The sequence below is a fragment of the Cucurbita maxima genome, unplaced genomic scaffold (assembly GCF_002738345.1).
Source record: "Cucurbita maxima cultivar Rimu unplaced genomic scaffold, Cmax_1.0 Cma_Scf00022, whole genome shotgun sequence".
NCBI classification, from domain to species: domain Eukaryota; kingdom Viridiplantae; phylum Streptophyta; class Magnoliopsida; order Cucurbitales; family Cucurbitaceae; genus Cucurbita; species Cucurbita maxima.
The window spans coordinates 1,777,324-1,803,063 of record NW_019272038.1 but is presented as its reverse complement, the minus strand read 5'-3'; the positions used below and the strand labels follow the sequence as shown (position 1 = coordinate 1,803,063).

General features: G+C 36.2%; 5 protein-coding genes and 1 non-coding gene across 8 annotated transcripts; 4 read left to right on the top strand and 2 right to left on the bottom strand.

Annotated features, from left to right (window-relative positions):
• The first annotated feature begins 1,106 nt into the window (after window positions 1-1,106).
• On the top strand, window positions 1,107-4,808 carry LOC111496202 (aspartate aminotransferase, chloroplastic-like). The gene is made up of 11 exons (XM_023146565.1): window positions 1,107-1,368; window positions 1,509-1,583; window positions 1,975-2,169; window positions 2,305-2,343; window positions 2,432-2,521; window positions 2,654-2,762; window positions 2,849-2,958; window positions 3,076-3,219; window positions 3,391-3,557; window positions 3,961-4,225; window positions 4,445-4,808. The coding sequence occupies exons 1-11, from the start codon at window positions 1,297-1,299 to the stop codon at window positions 4,574-4,576; spliced, it is 1,398 nt and encodes a 465-aa protein (XP_023002333.1). The 5' UTR covers window positions 1,107-1,296; the 3' UTR covers window positions 4,577-4,808.
• A 513-nt stretch (window positions 4,809-5,321) lies between these two features.
• On the bottom strand, window positions 5,322-8,118 carry LOC111496193 (probable receptor-like protein kinase At1g80640). The gene is made up of 10 exons (XM_023146551.1): window positions 7,738-8,118; window positions 7,491-7,658; window positions 7,145-7,401; window positions 6,940-7,072; window positions 6,801-6,864; window positions 6,630-6,726; window positions 6,388-6,490; window positions 6,087-6,205; window positions 5,916-6,005; window positions 5,322-5,808 (listed from the first exon to the last, which is right to left on the bottom strand). The coding sequence occupies exons 1-10, from the start codon at window positions 8,045-8,047 to the stop codon at window positions 5,650-5,652; spliced, it is 1,500 nt and encodes a 499-aa protein (XP_023002319.1). The 5' UTR covers window positions 8,048-8,118; the 3' UTR covers window positions 5,322-5,649.
• A 3,282-nt stretch (window positions 8,119-11,400) lies between these two features.
• Window positions 11,401-14,340, top strand: LOC111496307. The gene is made up of 5 exons (XM_023146714.1): window positions 11,401-11,814; window positions 12,660-12,722; window positions 12,804-12,866; window positions 13,683-13,751; window positions 13,828-14,340. Exons 1-5 carry the CDS (start codon window positions 11,476-11,478, stop codon window positions 14,029-14,031), a joined length of 738 nt encoding a protein of 245 aa, XP_023002482.1. The 5' UTR covers window positions 11,401-11,475; the 3' UTR covers window positions 14,032-14,340.
• A 4,032-nt stretch (window positions 14,341-18,372) lies between these two features.
• On the top strand, window positions 18,373-18,479 carry LOC111496660. Its single transcript, XR_002720501.1, has one exon. It is a non-coding gene; the product is annotated as a U6 spliceosomal RNA (small nuclear RNA).
• A 274-nt stretch (window positions 18,480-18,753) lies between these two features.
• LOC111496201 (homeobox protein knotted-1-like 3) lies at window positions 18,754-23,637 on the top strand. Of its 3 annotated transcripts, none has more exons than XM_023146563.1 (6): window positions 18,754-19,861; window positions 20,793-20,913; window positions 21,673-21,866; window positions 21,946-22,077; window positions 23,039-23,175; window positions 23,246-23,637. In XM_023146563.1, exons 1-6 carry the CDS (start codon window positions 19,082-19,084, stop codon window positions 23,280-23,282), a joined length of 1,401 nt encoding a protein of 466 aa, XP_023002331.1. In that variant the 5' UTR covers window positions 18,754-19,081; the 3' UTR covers window positions 23,283-23,637. The 3 variants fall into 3 exon arrangements, with proteins under 3 accessions (XP_023002331.1, XP_023002330.1, XP_023002332.1); XM_023146562.1 differs by having other exon boundaries at window positions 23,243-23,637; XM_023146564.1 differs by having other exon boundaries at window positions 23,254-23,409.
• Window positions 23,638-24,207: 570 nt separating this feature from the next.
• Window positions 24,208-24,862, bottom strand: LOC111496346. The gene has a single exon (XM_023146764.1). It carries the CDS (start codon window positions 24,769-24,771, stop codon window positions 24,289-24,291), a length of 483 nt encoding a protein of 160 aa, XP_023002532.1. The 5' UTR covers window positions 24,772-24,862; the 3' UTR covers window positions 24,208-24,288.
• Window positions 24,863-25,740: the final 878 nt, after the last annotated feature.

Below are 25,740 nucleotides of genomic sequence, written 5' to 3'. Positions count from 1 at the left end.
TGATTTCTCTTTCTATTATTAAATTTTAAAATGTTGAGATTATTCGAAGGGAAAGTGATGCAATTTTTTGTTGAAGGCGTTTGGTAATTTCTGTACATTACAAGGGTAGGAGGGGAATTTCATCACTTATCTTAACTATATATATATATATATATGAGCATGTTTAATTTATTGGTAGGGTTTATTTTAGATATTGGTAATTCCAATTCTGGAGTTTTAATATATTTTTATTTGTTATTATATGTTAGGGGCTGTCTCATTATAATTATGCTTTAACGTCAAAATATGGTATCTTTTCTTTACATATAAAAATGGTCATATCATTTATGAATATTAAGATTAAATTTCTTCCTAAAAAAAAATTAATTCATTATTTTTGTGGGTATTGTTCCAAGTTTACCCTTTGTGGCAATTCAAGATTAACAAATATAAGTTTCAAGGCAAGTTGTAAGTACGTTATCAATTTGGACTTTTTTGTATTTGACTTTTATTTAAAATTAAAAAATGCTCCTTTTTTACTTTAATATCTGACCTTTTATTCATGTCAATTTAATAATATTACATTCTTGCATATTTTATTGTAGTAATATTCATTTTTTATTTGAAAAGAAAACGATAGAAATAAACATTTATGTATATTTATTTTATATATAGAATGAAATTATATGATGTATATAATTTATATGCATATTTATCTTATTTATTAGAAGTATTTATATACATTATAGTGTAATTTTGAACATTTTAATAGTATAAACTAGTTAATTTAGACAAAAAAAAAAAAAAAAAGAATAATTTTGAACATTTAAGAAATATATTAAAATATAAGACAAAAATTTGGGCTTATGCCATTCTAGATAGTGAAGCTTAAATATTAAAATATTAAAGTTTTAATTTAAAAAATGCGGCTAAATGATTGAATTAGGTTTAATTTCACATTAAAAAAAATTACCATTTAATTAAACGAGTTGAGAAGTAGCGTACACGTGGCATCATTTTAAGACACGAATCCAATCCATAAACTCAATTGCCCATTTTATCCTTCTCAAGCTACCATAATTACCATTTCAGCCCCTGGGAACAGATCCAACCAACGCCCGGCGTTTGCAGCCAAGTCCCTCACAATTGCCCCTCGAACCCATCGCCTTCTCTCCTCATTCATTCGCTCCATCTTGCTCTCCTTGTGAACTCCATTGTCGCTGATCCAATTTCCTTTAAGCTCTGTATTCATTGATTTCCTGTTGTATCAATTCGTTTTTGTTTGCTTCATTGCTGAGCTTCTTGCGTGGGATTTAGATGGCGTCCTCTTTCCTTCCTCTCGCTTACGCCTCGCCTTCAGCTTCACTTTCTTCGCTTGAGAACATGAAGGTTTTCTCTATCCTCCGTTAGCTACCGCTTTCGTTCTTACGATATTGTCTTCTGGTCTTCACTCTTTTCTGTTTTGATTTCTGGAATGGATGTAGTAGTTTATTGCTAATGATGACTAATTGTGCGTTCTGCTCCTTTAGCTGGCGAAGTTGAACCTTGGAAGTAACTGTCTAAGTATCGATCGAGAGAAAAACAATCCGTTCGCGAAGGCGAAGGTATGCTTTGTCACCTCTCTCTTTCTGTATCGGAATTGATTAGTTAACTTCTCTTCAATCAGTTGCTGATCGGGGTAGTTGTTTGTTCATTCTCAATATTTTTCTTATTTATTTTAAAGAATTGTTTGTTTGGTTGGTTTGTTGATCTTGAAATGCTATTCGTTCATTAGATCGAGTGTTTATATGTGTCTTTTTTGCATGCTGGCGTACTTTTGAAGGATGTCTGTGCAAACGCTATCACGATTCATGCACATTTTCTAAATTTTATTGCTTATGTAGTTGGAGTTACTGAAGTGTAGTTTTCAACGAAAAGATTTAGAAAATGATAGTGTAGAGTGTAGGGGAGCGAAAGGCGGATTGATGCAGTACTATTTTTTTTTTTTTTTTTCAGTCCTTGAGCAGGATATCAATGGTTGCTTCGGTTAATGCTTCTCGTTTTGAGGGGATAACGATGGCTCCTCCTGATCCAATTCTTGGAGTTTCTGAGGCTTTCAAAGCAGATACGCATGGAAACAAACTCAACTTGGGAGTTGGTGCATACCGCACAGAAGAGCTACATCCCTATGTGCTTGATGTTGTGAAGAAGGTCAAAATCTTCCTTTTCCGACTCTGCAATTGGGTTTTATTAATGAAATCTTTGTATTTTTATTCAATCATGATTTTCAATGGAGGTTGGCCTTAAAACTTTATTATATTGAACTTTGCTTCTTTGATTAAACAGGTAGAGAAACTAATGCTTGAGAGAGGAGATAACAAAGAGGTATGTTGATGGTACTGCATATGAATGTATTATTTGGAATTCTTATCAGCTCCAATGATTCTTTATATAACTTATTTCCTATGTGTAGTATCTCCCAATTGAAGGTCTGGCTGCATTCAATAAGGCCACTGCAGAATTATTATTTGGAGCTGATAACGCAGTCATCAAGCAGCAACGCGTATGTGAAACTTTAGCTTGAAATTCCATTTTCTTTCTATATCAATGGATCTTTGCTTAAAGAAAGAATCAGTGAAGTACTAATGCTGCAAGTGTGATCCCATTTTGTTTTATTTATTCCATATTTTTCTAGGTTGCAACTATTCAAGGTCTGTCAGGGACTGGTTCTCTTAGAATTGCTGCAGCTCTTATTGAACGATACTTTCCTGGTGCAAAAGTCCTGATATCTTCTCCAACTTGGGGTTTGTATTGATATGTTTACTTCACTTCTTACTTGGTTTGTTTCTTGGCAAACTAAATTTTCATGGCCAGGAAATTTTCGTTGCAGGGAATCATAAAAATATTTTCAATGATGCGAGAGTTCCATGGTCTGAGTACCGATATTACGATCCTAAAACAGTTGGTTTGGATTTTGACGGGATGATATCTGATATTAAGGTTATTGCCTGACCGTATCATTTCCTCGTGATATTTGTCTTGAGGCTAGTTCTCAAGTTCATTGCTCTTTTCTTTTTTACGATTTCTTCTCATTGTCTTTCCACATACATCTTCCAGGCGGCACCTGAAGGATCTTTTGTGTTGCTTCATGGTTGTGCTCACAACCCAACTGGCATTGATCCAACACCTGAGCAGTGGGAAAAAATTGCTGATGTCATTCAGGAAAAGAACCACATTCCATTTTTCGATGTTGCATATCAGGTAGTGTATTGATTCTTTGAACAGAAAACATCTAACATAACATTTTGTTTCAACTTGGAGTTAGGTGCACCTATATGCAGTTAGGTCTGTGCGCTTGCTCATTTTAGAGCTCCATAATTGCAGTACTTCAAAAAGGTTACCCTAAATAAGATTTTTCCTCTCGAGTTCTAGGGATTTGCTAGTGGAAGCCTTGATGCAGATGCAGCATCTGTTAGGCTGTTTGCTGCTCGTGGTTTGGAGCTTCTGGTTGCTCAATCATATAGTAAAAATCTTGGTCTTTACGCTGAAAGGATTGGGGCTATCAACGTGGTCTGCTCATCATCAGATGCAGCAACAAGGTTCAGTGAGCAAAATTTGATGCATTGTCCTTTCCATGATTTCTTACGTCTGTTATTATTCCTTGGTCTCTGGAAAATGCATAAAAACCTAAATAAAAGATGTTTGTAAGACCCTGGCTTATATTCAATATTGTATTATTAAATAAAAAGAAATGGAAATAGGCACTTCAATGTTCTCCTGCTGGTTCAGAAAAGATATTGGGTATGAGATGCATGGCTTGCATAATTTTTATAGTTAAATGAAATTATTTTTTATTTGTTCACTTTTGGTTAGTCATCTATAATTTTCATGATAATTAATGTAAATAGTTGATTGTTCTTCTCGTTGAAGTCTGTAGCGTGAGGAAGTTGTCCATTCTGTTTTATTGCTATAAATTTTTAATGGATACTTATATATTTTTAGAGTAAAGAGCCAGCTCAAGAGGCTTGCTCGACCAATGTACTCAAATCCTCCAGTTCATGGGGCTAGAATTGTTGCGAATATTGTTGGAGATCCAGCACTATTTAACGAGTGGAAAGCAGAAATGGAAATGATGGCAGGAAGGATAAAGAATGTTAGACAGAAGCTCTATGATAGTCTCAGCGCAAAAGATAAAAGTGGGAAAGATTGGTCCTTTATACTCAAGCAGATTGGCATGTTCTCATTCACAGGCTTAAGCAAAGTTCAGGTGATTACTGTCTTATAGACTGATGAATTTTCTCTACTGTTCACACACAACATACGATACTTTCCAATTTAACATCAATATGCTTTTTAACATATCCTTTTGAAACTGACTGTCCTAGCGTATTGTTCTATCTGATTTCTTTTTCAAGTTTTGGCAGCAATGCACTTTGTGCTTTGGGTTTTCGTAACATGTTGATTTGCATCCTTTATGTTCAAGCAGAGTGATCATATGACAGACAAATGGCATGTATACATGACGAAGGATGGACGGATTTCGTTAGCTGGACTATCATTAGCTAAATGTGAATATCTCGCAGACGCCATCATCGATTCGTTCCACAACGTGTGGTAAATTGGATATCAAATAGGATATACAATTAAAAAATAGTATTCTCAAAGTTTTGCTTTCCAGTCTTATATTCTCGAGTAATCGAATATGACTTCTTATCGGAATCTAAGTCTAGCTGAGACTTTGATCTAAATTTTGTAATAAGGTGGCTCAGTGATAGTTGGAACTCTTAGTTTGTGATCAAGTTTGAAGCTTAAATATTTCTTAGTACTTAAACGTATTTTGCTATTTGCATGTTTAACTTTAGGCTATTAACTTTAGACCATAATAGCCTAAGCCTACCGCTAGTAGATATTGTCTTCTTTGAGCTTTCCCTTTTGGGCTTTCCTTCAAAGCTTTTAAACTACATCCGCTAGGGAAAGGTTTCCACATCTTTATAAATGGTGCTTTGTTCTCCTTCCCAACCTATGTGGGATCTCACACCTCCACTGTTACAAGGTTCTAACTGACTTTCTAGAGTTATTTAACTTTCATGTATTTGATCTATCTCATGGAACATGGTTAGATTAGATTAGTCATTTCCATGTGTTTTGGTATTTCGTACTTTGATAATTACTGAAAGACCGAGATGAACGAAAAAGTGAAAGAGTTCTTATTCAGTAGGGATTAGAGTACAGTGATAGAAAGTAGAGTCATAAAACTCTTCCTCTTCCCTTTATTAACCCAAGATACTAGGTTTTCATTCAAGGGAGAGACCTTACTAGGGAAAAACTGCTACTGCTACTATGCTTTAGATGCAAGATATAGAAGGAAAATCTTATTGCCTTTTTTTGGCTTTCCATTTCTTTAATGTAGCATAGCATCTTATGAGTGGCTCGATGATCATATGTACAGAAGAGTTCTAAAAATGCACCTTTTTGCCCCAAAATTATGCATCTTTTTATTGTTCTGTGGAGGATAAAAAAATTATGTAGCATAACATTCTACCATTCTTCACAAGAATTTGAACCAGGCACCATGGGCAGGCAACCATATTTGCAGAAATAAGAACAAATATGATTGGAAAAATCATACATTTGTGCATTGAAGAATCCGCATATCATGAAGTGATTCTCTTTCTCACTTTTTCTTCTTAGCTAATCTTCAGCCACAGATGCTTGTTGTTGTTGTGTTGATGATCTGAGTGTTCCTCCAAGCTCAACAGGAACAAGAGGAATAAGAGAGTGCAAAACATCTGTTATTAGAGGACGATAGCTCGGTTCAGGTTGCACGCACAGCACGGCCACAGCAGCAACCTATACCAACCCAGGTACACCATAAATTCTCATTGATTCTACTTTCAACTCAAAACTATCGATGTCTGACCGAGTAATAGCCAATATGAAAAGCTTGATTTACGAACCTGAAATAAGTGTTTCGGATCCATTGTGTTCTTGATCACCGGGTCAACGATATCAGGCAGCTTTGATCTATCAGTGAGATGAGGCATAGCCTGCAAAACAAAATTCCAATTTGAGAAACATATTGAATGACATTGAGAGTATTAGAGGATTGGTTTCAGGAGGAGAACTACCCATGTGACAATGGATTGACATTGAGTTGGTGCCAGTTTCTCAACAGGCCTTTTCCCTAAAAGTAGCTCCAAAAGCACAACACCAAACGCATAGACATCGCTCTTATCCGTCAATTTGCCTATACAAGTAAAAGAAAGCTCATTTTTTGAGCATCAAGGAAGAAGACGTTTTGGTCGATGATATATATATACAAGTTTTAGTTAAGCTATGTTCAAGTTGATACAACCTTTTAAACCTAATATCAATTAAATTTCGAGCATCAAGGAAGAAAATCCAAATTAAACGTTGAGTTAGACATACCATCTAAAAGATATTCGGGAGCAACATAACCCATCGTCCCAGAAAGCTTGATCTCGTTCTTGTTTTGTGCTCCAACAATCACAGACAACCCAAAATCAGAAAGCTGAATCCACAAAACAAACAAGAACAAGAACAAATAATTGAGGGCCTAGCAGCAGACTGCCTGTTTCTGATTCATTCTCAATATAAAAAAAGCTATGGATTGGACTCTTCCAAGCGTTAAATGATAGCCATTATTTTACCTTCGCATTGAAGTTCGCATCCAAAAGAATATTGGAGGATTTCAGATCTCTATGTATTATTGCAGGCTTGCAGTGTTCATGCAGATATTCTAACCCTCTGGTCAACAGTTTTCAAATGTCAAGAACACACACAAAGTTCTTCAACCCCAGACGTTGTTTAAACAAACTCACCTCGCTGAATCCAGAGCAATCTTCATGCGCATATGCCATGTTAATCCCTCTCCATGCGAAGGCCCTATGAACATTCATCCTCAATTAATAATAAACCCACAAGAACAATAATTCATCGCCTTTGATTCAGTGTTCTTACCATGTAACAGTGTTTCAAGTGATCCATTCTCCATTAATTCGTATACAAGAAGCCTTGATTCTTCATGAATCGTGTAACCCAGTAGCTGGATGATATTCGAGTGATGGGTTTTGCTCAATATCTCCACTTCATTCTGCAAATTTCGTGTTAATGGAGTTTAGTTTTGTTATGACGAAGAACAAGAAGAAGATCATGGAGTTATTACCTCGAATTCTTTCTCTGAATCCTTATCGAAACATTCAAGTTTCTTCACTGCAACGTGTAGATTCTGTTCTAATTGAGCCTTGTAAACCCGTCCGAACCCACCCTCGCCCAGAATGTTACTTTCCTGGAAAATGTTGGTGGCTTTTTCCACAACCTCGTAATCAATGAGTGGAACAGAGAATTTATTGTGACCCACCATCTTGTTTGAGCTGAATTTGCGCAAGAATGGTGCTAATCCAACGAAACCCTTTTCGGCATCTTCAAATCCAAATTCAAACAGTGTTACATTCGAGGTTTCAAATCCAACGAAAATGGCAGATTCCCTGAAGAACTCAGAAGTGACTGACCTGGGCTACGAGTGTTTCGTTTATGGATGTTCGTGGAGTTCCTTCTGTAATAAACCCACAAAATGAGTGAAATCACAGAGACTGTACCGAATGAAGCACAAACGATAAGAACAATCACGATTCTCTTGTGGGTTTCGCTTCTTTGATTCAACATTCCCGTGGAAATCTCTGAAAACATGAAATGACTGGTTAATTTTCAGTGAAGAACCATCAAATTTAAGAGAAAGAGATCTGTGAAGACACCCACCTGGAGAAGAAGCAGCAGCAGCCATTGAATCGGAAAATGGAGGAAGCAGTGACGGCAACGGAGCAGAGGAACCCACAAAAACAGAGCAAAATCGAAGAAGAAGAAGAAGAAGAAGAAGAAGAAGGTTCATTATCGGAGTATTCGCTTTCGGGATTAGGATGAGATGAAGATATAAAAGAAAGAGAGAGATGGGTGTCGTGTTGTGGTGTTTGTCAAGAATTGGAGATGCTGAAGCGCGCACACAACCACAGTGGGGCTTCCCTTGCGCTGCTGCTGCTGCTGCTGCTGCTGCTGCTGCATAGCCAATCATGTGGGCAGTTAATGGGGAAAAGGGTTTTTAAATCCCATTTTTCTCTGCCTCTTTCTGTGTGAGATTCCATTGATAAAACAAACAGTCAAGAGAGAGATAGAGAAGGAAGAATTGAAAATTCATTTATGAACTCTTCTTTCATCCAACATGAACACGCAACGTTGCCTCACTCTACACCCTCTCGAGCCGTGGTTTTGTTCTCGAGTATATCATAATATCTTCTAGCGATAGATTTAGGCCGTTATAAATGATATTAGAGTTAGACACTAGTATGCCAACGAAAACGTTGGGCCACTAATGAAGTGGATTATGAGATCTCATATGGATTGGAGAGGAGAACAAAATATTTCTTATGAAGGTGTGATAACCTCTTCCCAGCTGCACGTTTTAAAATCGTAAGGCTGACGGCGATACATAATGGGTCAAATTAGACAATGTCTATTAATGATGGGCTTAAGCTGTTACAAATGAATGGTACGAGACATTAGTTTGAGTAAGGCTAGATCTTCATAACATAACAATATATGCTAGCAGTCCAAGTCCAAGTCTACTTCAAGTAGATATGATTCTTTTCGGGTTTTAAAACGCATATAATAGAGAGAGGTTTCAACACTCGGTGTTTCGTTTCCTTCTTCAACTAATGTGGGATCTCACAAATCTCTTTTATTTACACCCTTCTTCGTTGTCAAAAGTAGAAAGTAAAGAGAGGAGGGACATCTGTCTCGGCTCGATGTTTTCTTCAACTCGATTCCTAAGCCACGGTTGGGATTCGTCACACATCTAACTCATGTGGTCTATAGCCCGGCTACATATACAGTGGACCTATAGATTTTATATGTGGCTCATAGATGCTTGGATCTTCCGCTTCACTTAAACTATAAAAAAAATATATTAATTAATTAAAGTATATTATTAGAGTTTGGTTAATCTTAGTAGTGGTTGGTAATTCTTTATATCCAAAATTTCAAGTTGTTATTTAAAGTAAATCCAACGGTTAAATATAAAATAAATTTAAAAAATAAAAGGAAGAAAATGGATAAGATTTAAATTTAAAGTTTTATTAATTATTTAAGTTTGATTGAATAAATGATTAATATTTTTTAAAAATGAGATTTTTTTATTTATTTAAAATAGGATTTATAGTAATAAGATAATTAAAATTTCATTTTAAAAATAAATTGAATTAATTTTTAAAAAAGTTTAAATTTCCCGCAAATTTCGCGGAAAATAATTAATTATTACGATTATTTGAATGTAGATCTGATGGATATACAATTTTATAATACAAAGTATAAGCCTTTTTTACCAACTCCATAATAAATATGTAAAAGCGAAAATAAATAAATATTAAAAAAACAATTATTATTATTATTTAAATTATATTCTAAATTAAGAAGAGAGGGAGAATATGGGAAACTTTCTTTTTTGGTTTTTTGACAAACAGAATGTGGTAACTAAATGGGACAAATTGTTTGCATAATTTTGGGCTTTTTTTTAAAATTCAATATAATAATTTAAATTTTAAAACGAATAACCCAACATGTTAGGTAAATTATAATTTTTTTTAATTTAAATTATAATATTAATAAATTCAATTATTTAATATTTCACGCGTCCCTCCATATTATAAAAAAACAATTAATATATAAGTCAGTCAGAAAAAATTTCAAACAATCAACCGGTTAAAGCTCGATCTAACAAGATCAACAAACTGAGGCGGATCAAATCAATAACAAAATGACCTAAAGAACCCTTTGAGATAAAGAATCAGATAAATTTAATTAAAAAAATCTATAATATTAAACCTTAGGATTAACGTCTCAAAATTAATTAATTAATTAATTTTAATATATATTGAAAATATATTCATATTAAACGAGACGGGAACAGAAAATATAATCTCGTTACCGACTCCATTTATTAAAAAAATGTTCTCCACTCTCTTTTCATTCTCAATCTGCACGGAGAATTCCGAGACCATAACTTCGAACATAAAATTGACAACTCTAATAATAATAATAATAAAAAAAGTTGGAGGGACATGAAATTACGTTTACGTACATGATACCTGTACGGGGCCCACAATCATAGAGGATTTTGAATATGTAAAAATTATTATTTTTCTTTTTTTAAAAAAGAAGGTGAAAATTTAGTAATTGGACGTTGATGGGCCAGTTGGAAGTAGGGCCCAAGCCCAACAACTATCCATCACTTTAACCCGCTTCTATATTTGTACGGCCACACATTATTTTCAAAATTAAATACATAAATAAATTTGGTTAAATTTTAAAATATTACATTGGGGAAATTAAATAAATAATTTCACAACCCAAATAAAATTGGGGAAACTTTTTTGAAAATAAATAAATTTATATTATTGTATTAATTGAGAAATTATTTGACGGTGGAAGGGTATTGTGGTAAATAAGATGGGGAATCTTCTAAAATTAAAAGGGATGGTGACCCTAAATTATTAGGAGCAAAATCTAGAATGTGTGCGTCACGCGCTTTTAATTAAATTTTAAATATATGTCGGGAAAAAACACGTGTCATTTTCATTTTCAAGCCCACGAACTTCGAATCCAGCCCAACGGCCCATTTACCAACTTAGACTCGGCCCAATAAATATGTAGATTTTTAACCAAATTAATAATTAAAATTACAATTAAATCAAAATAAATACCATGCATATCTGTTTAATTATATATATATATTTTTAAATTTTTTTATAAATCTAGAAACCGTGGCAATAATGAGAAATAAAAATTAAATATTCAATTTTGGAATATTTAAGTATAATTTAGAATATTCATAATTGAATTTAGTTTGTAATGCAGTTATTGAGCATTGATTATTAATTCCTAAAACATAATTTAATAATTAATATGAAATTAAATTAATCCATATAAATTTTATTACCAGTAATTATTAAATATCTCAAATTAATTAATTTTCTAGTATTATTATCGTTATTTTTGGCCCAATTTCAAGGACTATATAGAAATAAAAATTTAAATATATTGAATTTTCGTTAATTATTATTATTTTTTAAAATTTCTATTGGGCTTTATGTAAAAATCCGGCTCGGCCCATGTGAAGCCCATGGTTCATAAAAGCGAAGCTATATTTCGGCGCGCCACGTGGTAGGTGGGCCCGGGGTTTTGGAAATTAAAAAAGAAAAACGCCGTTTCCCGGCAATATGATATTAATATCTAATTAAAAAACGGAAAATAGAATTAGAAAAATAAATAAATAAATAAATAAAATGGTAAATACTGGAAAGAGCTGCGGGCCCGGGTCCACGCCCCCACCCACCCTAATAGCCCACAAACAAAAACGAATAACTGGAATCTCTTCTCCTCCAATTTCCATTTCTTCCTTCCACCATTTTCACTCCCTTCTCTCGCCGTCGCCCGCCGCCGGTCAAGATGGTCTTGAAGGACGAGTGGTTGAGTGCGGCCATGGCTGATGACAGCGTCGTCGTTGAGTTACTGGTTCGTCTCAAGCAGTCCCAAGCTTCCTCCTCCGTGAAATCTCCGGTACCCGCTGCTATTCCGGCCAAATGGGGTCTCAAGCAGCGGCGTTCCAGGATTCTTTCCTCTTTTCGATACGATGTTTTTTCTCATAAGAATAAGGAGTCCAGCTCCACCAGATGCAGCCCCACCACTCCTCTCTCTTGGAGCGGCGACACCTCCCCTTCCGCCACCGCCGATGGATTCGAAGAGTCCAGTCATCCTTCCGGATTCTCCCACTCCTCCAGATCCAAGGTTCTTTTCTCCGTTTTGCTTTTTTTTTATTTCCTTCTCTGGTTTTGGGTTTAGATACAGAGCCACCGATCTCCGCCGTGGCGGTTTCTTTTACCCATGGATTCGGCGAATTTCTCACGATTCTGAGTCGCGCCGACGAGCGAGTTCTTCGCTCATCGTGGCCGATTCTGTAACACCACGTGATGAATTTGCTCGTAATTTCTCAGAAAAACGCATTTCAACCCAAAACCCACAATTCTCTTTTGAACGATGACCATTTTCTTCCGTTTTTTGTTCTCAATACCGTCGGAACGGAGCCGGTAACCAAACAATAATGACGGTCTCGAGAACGGCGTTGGAGATAGAATGCTTTGGCAAAGTCATTGAACCAAGTATGTTTGTTTATCTTCCGTTCTCGAGATCAGAGCAATTAGTTTGAGCCCCTTATAATCGGACGGCGTGGAAGGGGTTGGAACCATCCAGAGATGGTTCTTAAGCCACCATTTGATCCTTTGGGTTCTCAGATCTGAAGGTCAATGATCCTTTTCATCCCTCTGTTTTTTTCTCTGTTTTTTAAATGGCATTTAATTGAATGAAGAGGGCACGTGAAGGGTCACGCGAGCGATGAAAAGTATCTTCTCAAGAAGAAATTGAGGGGTTTAGTTAGATTTATGTAATAAGCGACCATGTGAGTGGGTGTCATGATGTGGCCTTTAATCACTGGTTTATCAGAATTGAAATGAGAAAAAAAAAACAAAACAAAAGGGTCTCTGTTTTTTGAATTTTCTGAATGTAATTGTGACTTTTATGTGTTGTGTTTTGTGTATAAAGAAAGTGAATCCGATGTGGGTTGGGCTTTTGTGTAGGGGTGTGGTAGTAATGAATTCAGCTGGAGGATTGCCATGGCCAAGAGGCTTAAAAGAAAGAAGGTAATATCCTCATCTTCTTGTTTGCTACATATTGTTTATGGCATTGGCTGATCTGAAATAATACCCATAAACTTTTTTCAGGCATTGGCTGATCTGAGAGTAGAGGAGTCTTTACTTTTGAAGGAAAGAGTTCATCTCAGAAAGGTAATGGAGAGAATCAGAGTTGCAGTCTGATGAATTTGCTTTTAAAAGTGTTTTTGGACTGATTAGAAACCTTTCTTAGTAGACATGTTTGAAAACGTTAAGGGACCAAATCAAATAATATTTGATAGTGGTGGGCTTTGACTGTTACAAATGGTATCACAATCAGACACTGCGCGTGTGTGCTGGTATGGATGCTGGGTGTCACGGTCAAACCGCGATTGTGACACTGGGCCTCCAAGGGGTTGGATTGTGAGATCCCACATCGGCCGGAGAGGGGAATGAAACATTTGTTATAAGGGTGTGGAAACCTCTCCCTAGTAGATGCATTTGAAAACTGTGAGACTGACGACGATACGTAACGGACCAAAGTAGACAATATCTACTCATGGCTTCAAGAGGGGTGGATTGTGAGATCCCACATCGGTTGGAGAGGGAAACGAAACATTTGTTTTAAGGGTATAGAAACTTCTCCCTAGTGCGTTTGAAAATCGTGAGGCTGACGACAATATGTAACGAGCCAAAGCAAACAATATTTGCGAGAGGTAGTGGATTTCGGCTGTTATATTAATAGCGGTGTTTTGCTTTTTAAAAAAGTGAGTTTTTTTGAATTTGAACTTCACAGATCTCTCCTACAAGCACGGCTCTTCAAGTGCTTTTGAATAAAGTAGCAATTAGTGTATAGTTGAAAAGCACGTTGTTTTGAGAATCATTGTTCTTCACGCGCTGCCAATGGAAGCCATATCCTTCTGTTTGTTTGTTTTACTTTAGTTAAAGCAATGATGCTGCTACTCATTTGTGTTCTTTGTTTAATGTCAGGAGCTTGAAGGCTTACATGCCACGTTCAAAGAACACACGACCAACAATGAAAAGTTGAAGAAAATGAAGGTGATTCAAAATTTCCTGTTGACAAATCTCAGAATTTCTTGTTCATCTTTTGATTTCAATCTTTCCTGTTTTTCAGCTCGATTTGAACTTCGATTCGTTGTCAAATACTGATTGGGATCCAACACCCGAAACCCTTCCTATAACTTCTTCGCCCGTACAAACCGTACCTGGAAATAGTACACGGTCCGAATCCGACAGAACACGAGAGATTAATCCAATGGAAAGTGGTGGTTTTTTTCTACCTGATCTAAACATGATCCCAGCTGATGACTGTCTTTGAAGCTCACAAATGGATTCTGTGACTCGTCAACAAGACATTGCTTCGAGATAACAACTTGACCCGATGCCAAACGAAGAATGATTTAGCGGAGCTTGTATTTGCCGAGGTGTTACTTACCCCAACGAAAGTTCATGAGAATTCTGAAACATGAGACTTTCTTATGTTGTTATTTCGAAAGTCTTTTCGAGTAGAATCCATCGATTCATCGATCCATCCCTTGTTGAAATTCGTTTCAAAATTGTAGGATCAAACATGTTTGATTCTTTGTAGGTAAAAAGAAAAGCTAATCAAACTTGTTCTATGTTGAAATCTTTGCTCAAATCTTGAGAGTTCTGATCGGTCGCTTAACCTATGGATTTGATTGGCTCAGAATTTAGACAGACTGCTCCTCGTTTGGTTGGCTGCTCGAACGTTTGTCAACCGTTGGTTTGATTGGTTTTGAGTTTGATGCTTAAGACTTTGGCCTATCACTTTTGATTCGAGTTTACAACTCAATTCAACCCACCGAGTTCGAGTTGGGGTTGAGTTGAGTTGTCGAGTTATTTTTTTTAATTATTTAAAAAATTTATACCATCCCCGATATATTTTAATAACTAAAATCTCATAAAATTTAAATACAAAATATTTACAATTTATCATTGACTTTTGTTGCAAATGTGTGTATATATATATATATATTAAATGTAATGTTGAATTGGGTTAGGTTGAAATCATGTTTTTGCTCGAGAATTGGGAGTTTCTGTCGTATGCATGACTATTTAACAGATGGGTTCACTGTAAATAATAGCTTGACTCATTATTGTTGAGATAATGGTCTACTTCTTCACATTCATCGTGCAATGCATGTCGTTATTGGTAGATAGAAGAATCATGGTATGACACTTCCGTGTACTAGCTAAAGCGTTACGTCTGTTGTTCACGCTGTTGGTACGTGTAATAAGTAAACTTGAAGGGGAAAGAGACATCACTTTAGACTTGGTTAATTTACTACTTTTTGGGAGTTGACCCACAAAAAAAGTCAACCTACTAATCGAAGAACTTTCAATTTTAATTTGAGTCGGAAAATTCAAATTGATCGAATTCTCGACTAACGAATTGTATTTATTTATTTATTTATTTTTTTTGAAAACCCAAAAAATTAAAAAAAAAAATGTGTATCTTTAATATCAAATCTTGTCAAACATGATTTAAGCTTATGATGTGACAAGCCTTTGACAAAATGCCTTGTCCTCTTTAATTTGAAAAGAAATTATCTGCTGAAATGCACTCACGCTATTCATTAACCAATTTTTTTTTTTTTTTCCATAATATGCCCACATTGAATGCTAATAATTATGTCTAGTTGTATGATTATTATTTTTATTTTTAAAATTTAAAAATATTTTGAATTTCCATCAAAATTCTAAATTTTAAAATAAATTAAAAAATATATATATATTTAGAGATTTAATTTTAAAGATATAAAAAATAAAAAATAAATAGCTATTAGTTCATACTATAAAACTTGTTTTTTTTTTACATTTGGAACTCAATTATTATATTAATAAATATGATACAATAAGTTTTAAAATAAAATCACACGTGAATAAATAGTAATGAATTTACATATAATGACATTAACATTCATTGAATTTTTAATTTTTTTAATTTTGTATTTTGTATAATAAGTTGTCTATTAAAATGACTAAAATGCCCTCAAATTATCTCGCTCGTTGATGACTACTACAGTCCATTGTTACAAACTGTCAACAACTCCACTTAAACAATTATTTCTTGATAACTCCAGTGACCACCATCGATGACCATTTCTGGCGTTGGTCGATGTGTGATGGTGAAGAAGAGCCAAAACGATTTGAAAATTTGAAATGAGAGAGTTGACGTGTTTAGAAAAAGGTTATGTGTACCAAAATTACGTTTTTTTTTTTGTTCGGGATTGGGACAACCATCGGTGCCTTTACCTTCTTCCACTATATTCATTCAATCAATAGTCCATACAGTTTTTGCTTTCATTAGAACCTCAATTATTTTCCATTCCTTTCTCGTAATAATTATGTCTTTCAAAATTATTTTTATCATCGTTTTTTTGATGTTAATGCAAAAAAATATGCGATTTGAATTTAAAACATGAGACGTTATAATCTCATTTATAACAGTCAAATCTGACTGGTAATAGTCCCACCATTGTTCCTTGCTTAGTGTTTGGCTTTGATATTATTGTAACAGTCAAATCCAACCGTTAACTGATATTGCCCGCTTCAACTCGTTATGTATTATCGCTAGTGGACAAAAAATTGGTCTCAATTATGGTTTTTTTTTTTTTTTTTTCTAATATATTTTTTTATTATTATTTAAAAATTATTAACTCAACTTTTACCCACAACCAATAATCAAAGTAGTTGGCTTTGATTTAAGGCGGCAGCAGAGGGCCGGGAGTGAAAATAAAGGTGACGGTCCCCAGTAACAGACGTGACACGTGTAAGGTGAGGATAGGGTGGGTATATAAAGGCGTGCCGGTCGGATGGGTGATCGGTGAGAGAATTAGTGCACTCCATGGTCCCCCTTTCTCTTCCTTTTCAAAAAATTCAGCAATTTTTTTACCTTTTGATTTATGATTTCTCTCAAATGGTCTTTACAGTAGTCCAATTTCACTCCAAATATTGTTCGATTTAGCTCGTTACATACCACTATCAGCCTCATATTTTTAAAACAATAAGCTTCGTTTATGTGATGTGCCCACATTAGTTGGGGAGAAGAACAAACCATCATTTATAAGGGTGTGAAAACCTTCCCATAGCATACGTGTTTTAAAACCTTGAAAGGAAGCTCGAAATGGAAAGCCCAAAGAGAACAATATCTGCTAGTGGTGAATCTGGGCCGTTACAGTTCCCCTCTCTAACCAACGTGGGATCAGTGGAGAAAATGTAACCTTTTAATTCAACTGATTAATTAAAAGTACGTGCATAGACTGAATACTCTTCCTTCAACACATCACTCTCTATTTCCTATCTCATGTTTCATTACTTACCCAACAATCGGGCAACTACCACCTACTTGCTCAATCCAAAACGTTTCATTAAACATATATCATTAAAAACAGGTGGGTACTATTAACCATTTTTTCCGTTCATCAGAGATTGTATTAAGAATAAAATAAGACACAGAAAAACCCGTAGCCATGCTTACAAGACCTTACGAGCGCAAAAACCCTAATTGATTCAAGTATGCACTAAGTTATATGGTATGGTATAAAGTTGTGTGGTCCAAAGTAAAGCCAATTATTGGGTGTAAGGACGTATCGTTTATAGTGCAAAAGATGGCAGAAGACCCTTTATAGAACTTATGGAAGTCATATCCCTATCGTTATGAAATTTCATTCATTTCATCTCGGACTTTGTAATATGTATTCAAAATAATGGCATCATATTATGTCACATCAATTACAATTATTTATATTATTATGCACTAGCCAATAAATAGTAGATATCATCGCATTTAATTGTATAATATAAAGTTTTTTCACAAAATAATTGTAAGAGTCTAGAGTCTAGATCCATTTAATTGCGAAGTTTGTGATGGGATTCGGTGCATTAGTGTTGGTTCTCAACATCTACCTCTTGGAGACCTAGCGTTCTCACTGTCACACCACCCAATGGCTAGATTTGATAGGGGACCCAACGCTCTCACTAGTACACCACTTGGTGTCTGGATTTATCGGAGACCTAGTGTTCTCATTGCTACACCACCCAGTGGCTAGATTTGATAGGGGACCCAACGTTCTCACTATTACACCACTTGGTGTCTGGATTTATCGGAGACCTAGTGTTCTCATTGCTACACCACCCAGTGGCTAGATTTGATAGGGGACCCAACGTTCTCACTAGTACACCACTCGGTGTCTGGATTTATCGAAGACCTAGTGTTCTCATTGCTACACCACCCAGTGGCTAGATTTGATAGGGGACCCAACGTTCTCACTAGTACACCACTTGGTGTCTGGATTTATCGGAGACCTAGTGTTCTCGTTGCTACACCACCCAGTAGCTAGATTTGATAGGGGACCCAACGTTCTCACTAGTACACCACTCAGTGTCCAAATAGTGTTCTCATTGCTACACCACCCAATGACTAGATTTGATAGGGGACACAGCGTTCTCACTAATACACCACTTAGTGTTTGAATTTGATAAAATTTATTACAGTCCAAATCCACACCCTTATAAGTAATTTTTAGTTCCCCATAGTTCTTTTTAGATTTTTCTTTATGGGTTTTAAAGTACATCTACTCAGAGAGTTTCCACACCCTTATAAGTAATTTTTAGTTCTCCTCCTCAATCAGTGTGAGATCTTACAGTCGGGGACATCCAATAAAATTGGAATGATACATATAAGATTAGCATGGCCCCTATGCGAGGATGACACACACAAATCAAGAAATAGTATCAAAGCTAGACACCGAGTGATATGCCAGTGAGGACGTTAGGCCTTAAGGAATGGGTTGTGAGATCTTAAATCAGTTGGAGAGAGGAATGAAACATTGCTTACAACGTGAAGAAACCTCAGTAGACACGTTTTAATACTCAATGAGCACAAACAAGACAATATTTGCTAGCGGTGCTTCGAGCAATATTTAACAATATTTCAATAATTAATGAATTATATTCAACAAAATAATATATATATATATATATACACGCACATTAGGAAGGAGATATTTTAGTTCATTGATTATTTACAAAAATTAAAGATTGTGTCATTTTCTAAGAGGATTCCTACCAGTCTCCGCCCTTACAATTGGCAGTTTTCCGAGCTGTTTCATCGCCTGAAAACCGCCCTCTGTATCCATTGCTTTCATTCCTTCCTAATCTGTAAAATTCAACATCTTCCCAAGGCTTCCCCTGCCTCTCTTTTTTCTGTTCTCAAAGACACGTTTGAACTGTACACTCGATTCTGTACCGGTTGATCTGTCTATATCACCAGCTTCCTATATGGCTGTGTAATCTTTGACTAGTTCCAAGTGACTGAATCTGCTTCTTTACTGGTGAAGGCTTTTATGGCTTTCCGGGACCAACTCTCTCGGGGACTTCCTCTCCGTTACGGGAACCAGCCTCCGGAGGAGCAGTCGGAACGGCCGCTTGATAGCACTCTGCGCTCTATTTTATCTGATCAGCTTACTGATCACTCTCCGGCTGGAGATGGTTCTAAGTCTGAGCATCTGCTTCAGAGCACTCCGAATTGGTTGAATAGTGCGCTACTTCGGAATCAAACACCTCATTCTCAGTATTCTGGTGATTCCATGACGACCGCTGCAGATAAGGACATCACCGACTTCCTTAATCTTCACACGACGGGTACTAATTCTGCTGTGTCTCATCCGACCGGTCAATGGCTCTCCCGTCCGATCCTCCATCGCAATCATAGCGATGTTATTGATGAAGTTGCCGATGCTGCCGATGCTATGATTGGCGCCACGACCACTTTGTCGCGCGAATCGGACGATTTGAAGAACAATAGCTGCGGCGGCGGAGGGGAGGATGTGAACAACAGTGACGATGTGGCGATTGAGAGCGATGGTAATGAAGGTGCTCAATGTGAAGAGGCGATAGTGAATTGGCAGAATGCGCGGGCTAAGGCTGAAATTCTGGCGCATCCACTTTACGAGCAGCTGCTCTCTGCTCACGTCGCCTGCCTCCGGATCGCAACACCGGTGGATCAGTTGCCGAGGATTGATTCTCAGCTTGCTGAGTCTCAGAATGTGGCGGCGAAGTACTCGTCGCTGGGGCACGGTTCTCAGCCCGTTGTCGGAAATGGAAAAGAGATCGATCAGTTCATGGTACGCTTCTTCTTTTTTGATGGATTGTTTAATACTGTTGGAGAAAGATTATAAAATTATATCCCTGTCTGCCCTTTGTAAGTACCTCCATTTCTTTAATTTTCACTTTGGAAGTTGATAGTACGTTTTGGACATTCTTCTTGGGGGGGATTTAGAATGCCTAGAACCCTCGTCTTCCATGGAAAAAGGGCTCTGAATAACAGCGACTCCCCCGCTCGTTTTCTTTTTCGCTTAATTGAATCGTGGTAGGGCTACCATCTGTGTGTGGTTTTTGCTTTTCCAGTCTAATTAGACGATATCCTCTGGTGATTTTGTGCTCTGAAATTGGGCGAATCAGCAAACCCTTTTCGATTTAAGAACTAGGGCTAAGAAAGCGAGTGATTGTCAATTCATTATTGAATTGAATGTTGGGATTTAGCGCAAAGGAAGTTGCCAGATACTATGTGTTCATGCTTTTTTTTCTCAGCAGGGCATTGATTAAACCGATTTCTGAATCGTATGCTTCATTCATTCCATTATCTGTCAATTTCAAAGGACATAATCCATGTCTTACATTGTTGTGTCATCATCATATTCTAGTAAACTTAAGAACTTTGAATTATCAATGTCTGGCTCTTCCTTTTATACTGTTCAATGATGTTTATATCCAATTTCTTGGAGCAGTCGACTTTTGAAGGGAAATTCTTTTCGTGTTTTTCGTCTGGATTCTTTTTCAAACGTCAAACTAGGACTTGTTTGGTTTCTCGAGGTTCTTTAATTAGATAATTTGTTCCTGCACGATATCTCTAGTATGACACTGTCGATGTTTCAGTAAATTCTGAAGTGCTGCATGAATTTATCTGTTGCTTCTGGTACATTGAAGATCTTTAGAACTGACAGCTTGATGACGCTAATTGAATTCTCATTGTTTTTCCATCTCCCTATGCTGCAGACGCATTATGTTCTATTACTTTGTTCGTTTAAAGAACAACTTCAGCAGCATGTCCGCTTCCATGCAATGGAAGCAGTGTATGCCTGCTGGGAAATTGAGCAATCATTGCAGAGCTTGACAGGTGATTTTTAAACAATTGAGAGTGGAAATGTTTTGAATGCTTATCGGTTATGCTATCTAGAATTTGCTTTCCCTACTGAGTAAAAGTTTCATTTTTCTCATGTTTGATGTTTCTTTAGGATAATGCTCGTCCTTTGTTACCCCTAAATGCCTTACAAGTATACCTAAAGTCTTCTTCTTAACCAGTTAGACAGAAGTTCTTTAGATTATGCGAATTGAAAGACTTCACTGCCGCATATGGCACGATAAATTTGCATTAGAAATACGGGGATAGCCTTCCTCCTGGTGGGTCTTGGTGGGAAACTGATGGAAGGAAGTCAATTGTTTTTGTTAAGCAATTGGAGTTTTAAATCTCTGTACCCTTTATTTTCTCTGACGTTCATCATAAATTGCTATTTACTAGACTTTTAAGCCTGATGTCCCCCAAATTTAATACCCACATTGGGCCACTCGTTGAGATGACAGAAGCTGAAAATTATGATATCTAAAGGTGCAACTATGTTTCAGTTTATTAGAAGAAAGATGGGTACGACTCAAACAAGGAGATTAAATTTGTAGCTGGTTGTTTATTTTAACATCTCAATTTCTCTGTGATTTTGATCTAGTGTGCCTCTATGGTCCTACATTTTGTCCCAACCAAGGACATGATTGCATGTTACTCAGTTTTTCTGTGTACACCGGGTGACTATTTTTATTTGGATGGTATATAATTATTGCTGGCAATAAAAGCTATAATTATTTCTGCATTTGCCTCGTCCAGGTGTTTCACCTGGTGAAGGTACGGGTGCTACCATGTCTGATGATGAGGAAGACCAGATAGATAGCGATGCTATTATGTTTGATGGATGTTTGGAGGGTCATGATGCTACGGGATTTGGTCCCCTTATCCCAACAGAGAGTGAGAAATCCTTGATGGAGAGGGTGAGGCACGAATTGAAGCATGAATTAAAGAATGTGAGACCTCTCTCTCCCTCTCTCTGTGTAAATGAAGGTTTAATAAATATTATTTCAATACTAACTCTGCTTTGAACAGGGTTACAAGGAGAAAATTGTAGACATCAGGGAGGAAATTTTACGAAAAAGGAGAGCTGGTAAACTTCCTGGTGACACTACGTCCGTCTTAAAAGCTTGGTGGCAATCACATTCAAAATGGCCATACCCTACTGTGAGTATGCTGCTTGTAAATTTTCTTTGTTTCTAATATGCAAGGTCAATTATGAGCTTCTGCTGTTAATTTAATAGAATCAGAAATGTATTGCAATGTAAAAGATAACCGAACTACCATATAACCAAGTATTCAAGTTACTTAGAACGGAGAACCTCCTCCGTTCTGTTGTGCACTCTTACTCTAAATCCTAAACTTTAACAACCTAACCCCACTCCTAGTAGATATTATCAACAGTCCAAGTCCACCACTAATTGATTTTGTCTTATTTGTTGGGCTTTTCCGTCTAGACTTTCACACCCTTATAAAGAATGTTTTGTTCTCCTCCCCAATCGATGTGGGACCTCACATAAACCAAACCCACTGAATCATCGCTTACTTTCAAATCAATGCTTTCTCATTTCTCACTCTCTCTATTTACCCTTATAATACCCTCCTAAAGAATGTTTCATTCTCCTCCCCAATCGATGTGGGATCTCACATAAACCAAACCCACTGAATCAACAAATGTGGGATCTCACATAAACCAACTTTCTCCTTTCTCACTCCCTCTTTTATAACCAAATACCCTGACAAACTCCCTATCTATTTGTTAGGAACCATGGATCTCAACAATGGTATGATATTGTCCACTTTAGAGTATAAACGCTCATGGCTTTGTTTTTGGTTTCTGAAAAGGTCTTGTAACAATAGAGATGTATTCCTTGTAAACCCATGATCATCCCCCTTAATTAGCCAATATGGACTCCCCCTCGACAATCCACAATACTATTTACTAATAGACCCTCAATACTCATATAATATTCCTAATAGCATTCCTATCATAATTTTTGTACGCGGGTCTCAAAAGAAGCGCATATTCATCATCTAACCACTAAACAAGCAAATTGTTAGCAGTTGTGAAGCTTTACTTTCTCCAATAACTCACTGCTACACCTTTTATTGATCTTCTGTTTTTTAGGAGGAAGATAAAGCAAAGTTGGTTCAGGAAACCGGTCTGCAACTGAAGCAGATAAATAACTGGTTTATTAACCAAAGGAAGAGGAATTGGCACGCCAATCCTTCAACCACAACAACCATGAAGACCAAACGCAAAAGGTATATAGCTACTGAGCCAAATGCTAGTCCAGAACTTGTGTGCCTTGTTCTAACACGATTTCAAAAGAAGTAATGCAGGTGACACACCATGCGACGACCATCAATAGCTCGAGAAAGAACCCGATCCCACGATTTCTTGTTGTATGCATAAGGTATAACCCAAACAAATTCGAAGCATTACTGAAATACAGTTCGTTACCTAGTGCAGAGAATGAAACTGGGAATTGAAGTGAATCTGTGCCATATAACTTATATGCTGAAAGAAATGTAAATGGTGAAGGAGATGGATGGATGGACGGATGGATGAATGAAACTACACACAACATTAGAATTTAAATATGCAGATTTGTAGAACTTTGCTTTTAGTGAGATGCTGAAGAATTTTCTTGGTGAGAAATAGATGTATAGTGTAATAAGCTTTGTATGCTTCCTTTACACTCATAGTAGCCAGATTGTTTCGAAGTTGTAGCCAATATGGTCAAATTGAGTTAACTCTCTCTATAACCCATAACAAAATAGGTCAAATCGATCGATAAGATACATTTTGAGGACGAGTTTCAGGTGGAATGGTCATGACAATAACGACTATGTTTCAATGGAAGTTGGTCCCGTAAAGGAAGAAAAAGCGATGATATTCTCTAAAAAGAACCTTTTCCTCTTCAGTACTATTGATCAGAAGCATCTAAGAGCACCATGTCGAGAAAGAAGGATATGAAGCACGACTGGATAGACCATGGCTCCAACCAAATGGTTGAGATGCAGCTCGAAGGTCTCATCCACTCGCCCTTCATTCTTAGAAGAGTCGTAACTTAATGGTAATTTTGAACTTCTGAACTAAAAAAAATGTACGTCAATTATTGTTAAATTATATTTCTTCTTTATTTTGAGTCAACAAATGTAGATGATAATTATTTGAATCTCTAATTGTGTTAACCTATATGAAGCAAAATTGAATGAATTTAAAACAAACTTATTTTTGTTTAGAACAATTTTCATAAAATTGTTGATTAATATAATATATATATATATATATAAAAAAAAATAAGTAATGTACATAAAATATGAATTGGGAAGAACCGATGGAAGTTATCGAACACTATTTGCATGATCGCATCATATCTCGCTCCTATTCATCCGAATCCCCAATCCCATTGGCGATTCAGACGGCGGACTGTAACCATGGCGGCCACCTCCGCTGCCATCTTCTCCGATCCCGTGGTCAAAGTTCAGCGCATAACTCCTCGGATCATACTGAAACCTCACACTGCGTCTCTTGTTAACTATTCCGTTAATGAAGCTTCTCCACTTCGACCTAGCCATAGCTTGTATAATCTCCTCGAACCTCTTCACCTTCTTCATCATCCAACTCTGATTCACTTCCTCGTCGTTCTGCCGCTGCGCTTGCAGCGATACATATCGGCATCGAACACTACTGCTCCGAGACAGCCACGATCCGAATTCGAAGAAACCTCCAGAAGAGGAATACGAAACTCCGACTTCCAGATCCGATTCCTCCTCGATCCGATTAGATCCTCTCTCCTCTAACCGAAAGGTTTCATCAATGGCGGAAGAAGAAGAAGAAGAAGAAGACGCCATAATCAAAGAAGGAAAACCTCCAGCGAGGATGGAATTTAGGTTGTTTCAGCCGCCATGAAAGCAATTATAATCTGTTCCTTTGCCGTTTCGGAATCCTTGTAAGTGCTTTATTCTTGTTTTCTGCTGAATTACCCCAACTCAATATTTAAAGGTTTATACATTAAATTCTAGATAAATTCAAATCAGATCTCAACGATATTTTAATGTTATTTATTTGAAAAAAATTGTCCAATCAGATGTTGCCACGCACGCATCCGTCAAGAACTGTGCGCGTTTTCTACGAATCGAAACCATTGAGGGGTCCACGGTGTCAGATATTTACAGCCGTTGATCAATTATGCTTCGTACTCCGCAGATGTCAGGTATTATAATTGCTTCCTTTAAATTTAATTTTGCTATAATTAATATCTCATAATTTTTTCCTATTTCCAATATTTATAATATACCTATAAAACCATAAATTTCTTTTTTTTTTTTTTGTGACTTAATTTTAAATAACAAAAAATTAAATGATTATTAAAATGAGGTTTTCCTAAGTAATTTTTATATTTGTATAATTTAATCAAATATTATAAAAAGTTTAATTCCATAATAATGAATAAAACGTTGGAATATTAGAGAGGCGGAAGTAAGCCAAGCGGGCGTACTCTATGCTATGACCAAACACGGAAGAAAGGAATTTGAAAAGTTAAAGGTTAGAATTATCGATTACAATTTACAACTAAGCTAAGTAAGCACACACTATTTCTATATCCAAACACGCTCAATTCCGAACTAATCAAACAAAATAATAATAATAATAATATTTAAATTTTTAGTCCGTTTAATTTTAAAACTCTAATAGTAATATTTAACCGATAAAATTTATTTAATTAGTAAAATAAAAAAAACATAATCCAAGTTCTATCAATAAATATTGTGCATTATTTAAATAAAACATCCAAATATCATCAATTTTTACTTTAAATT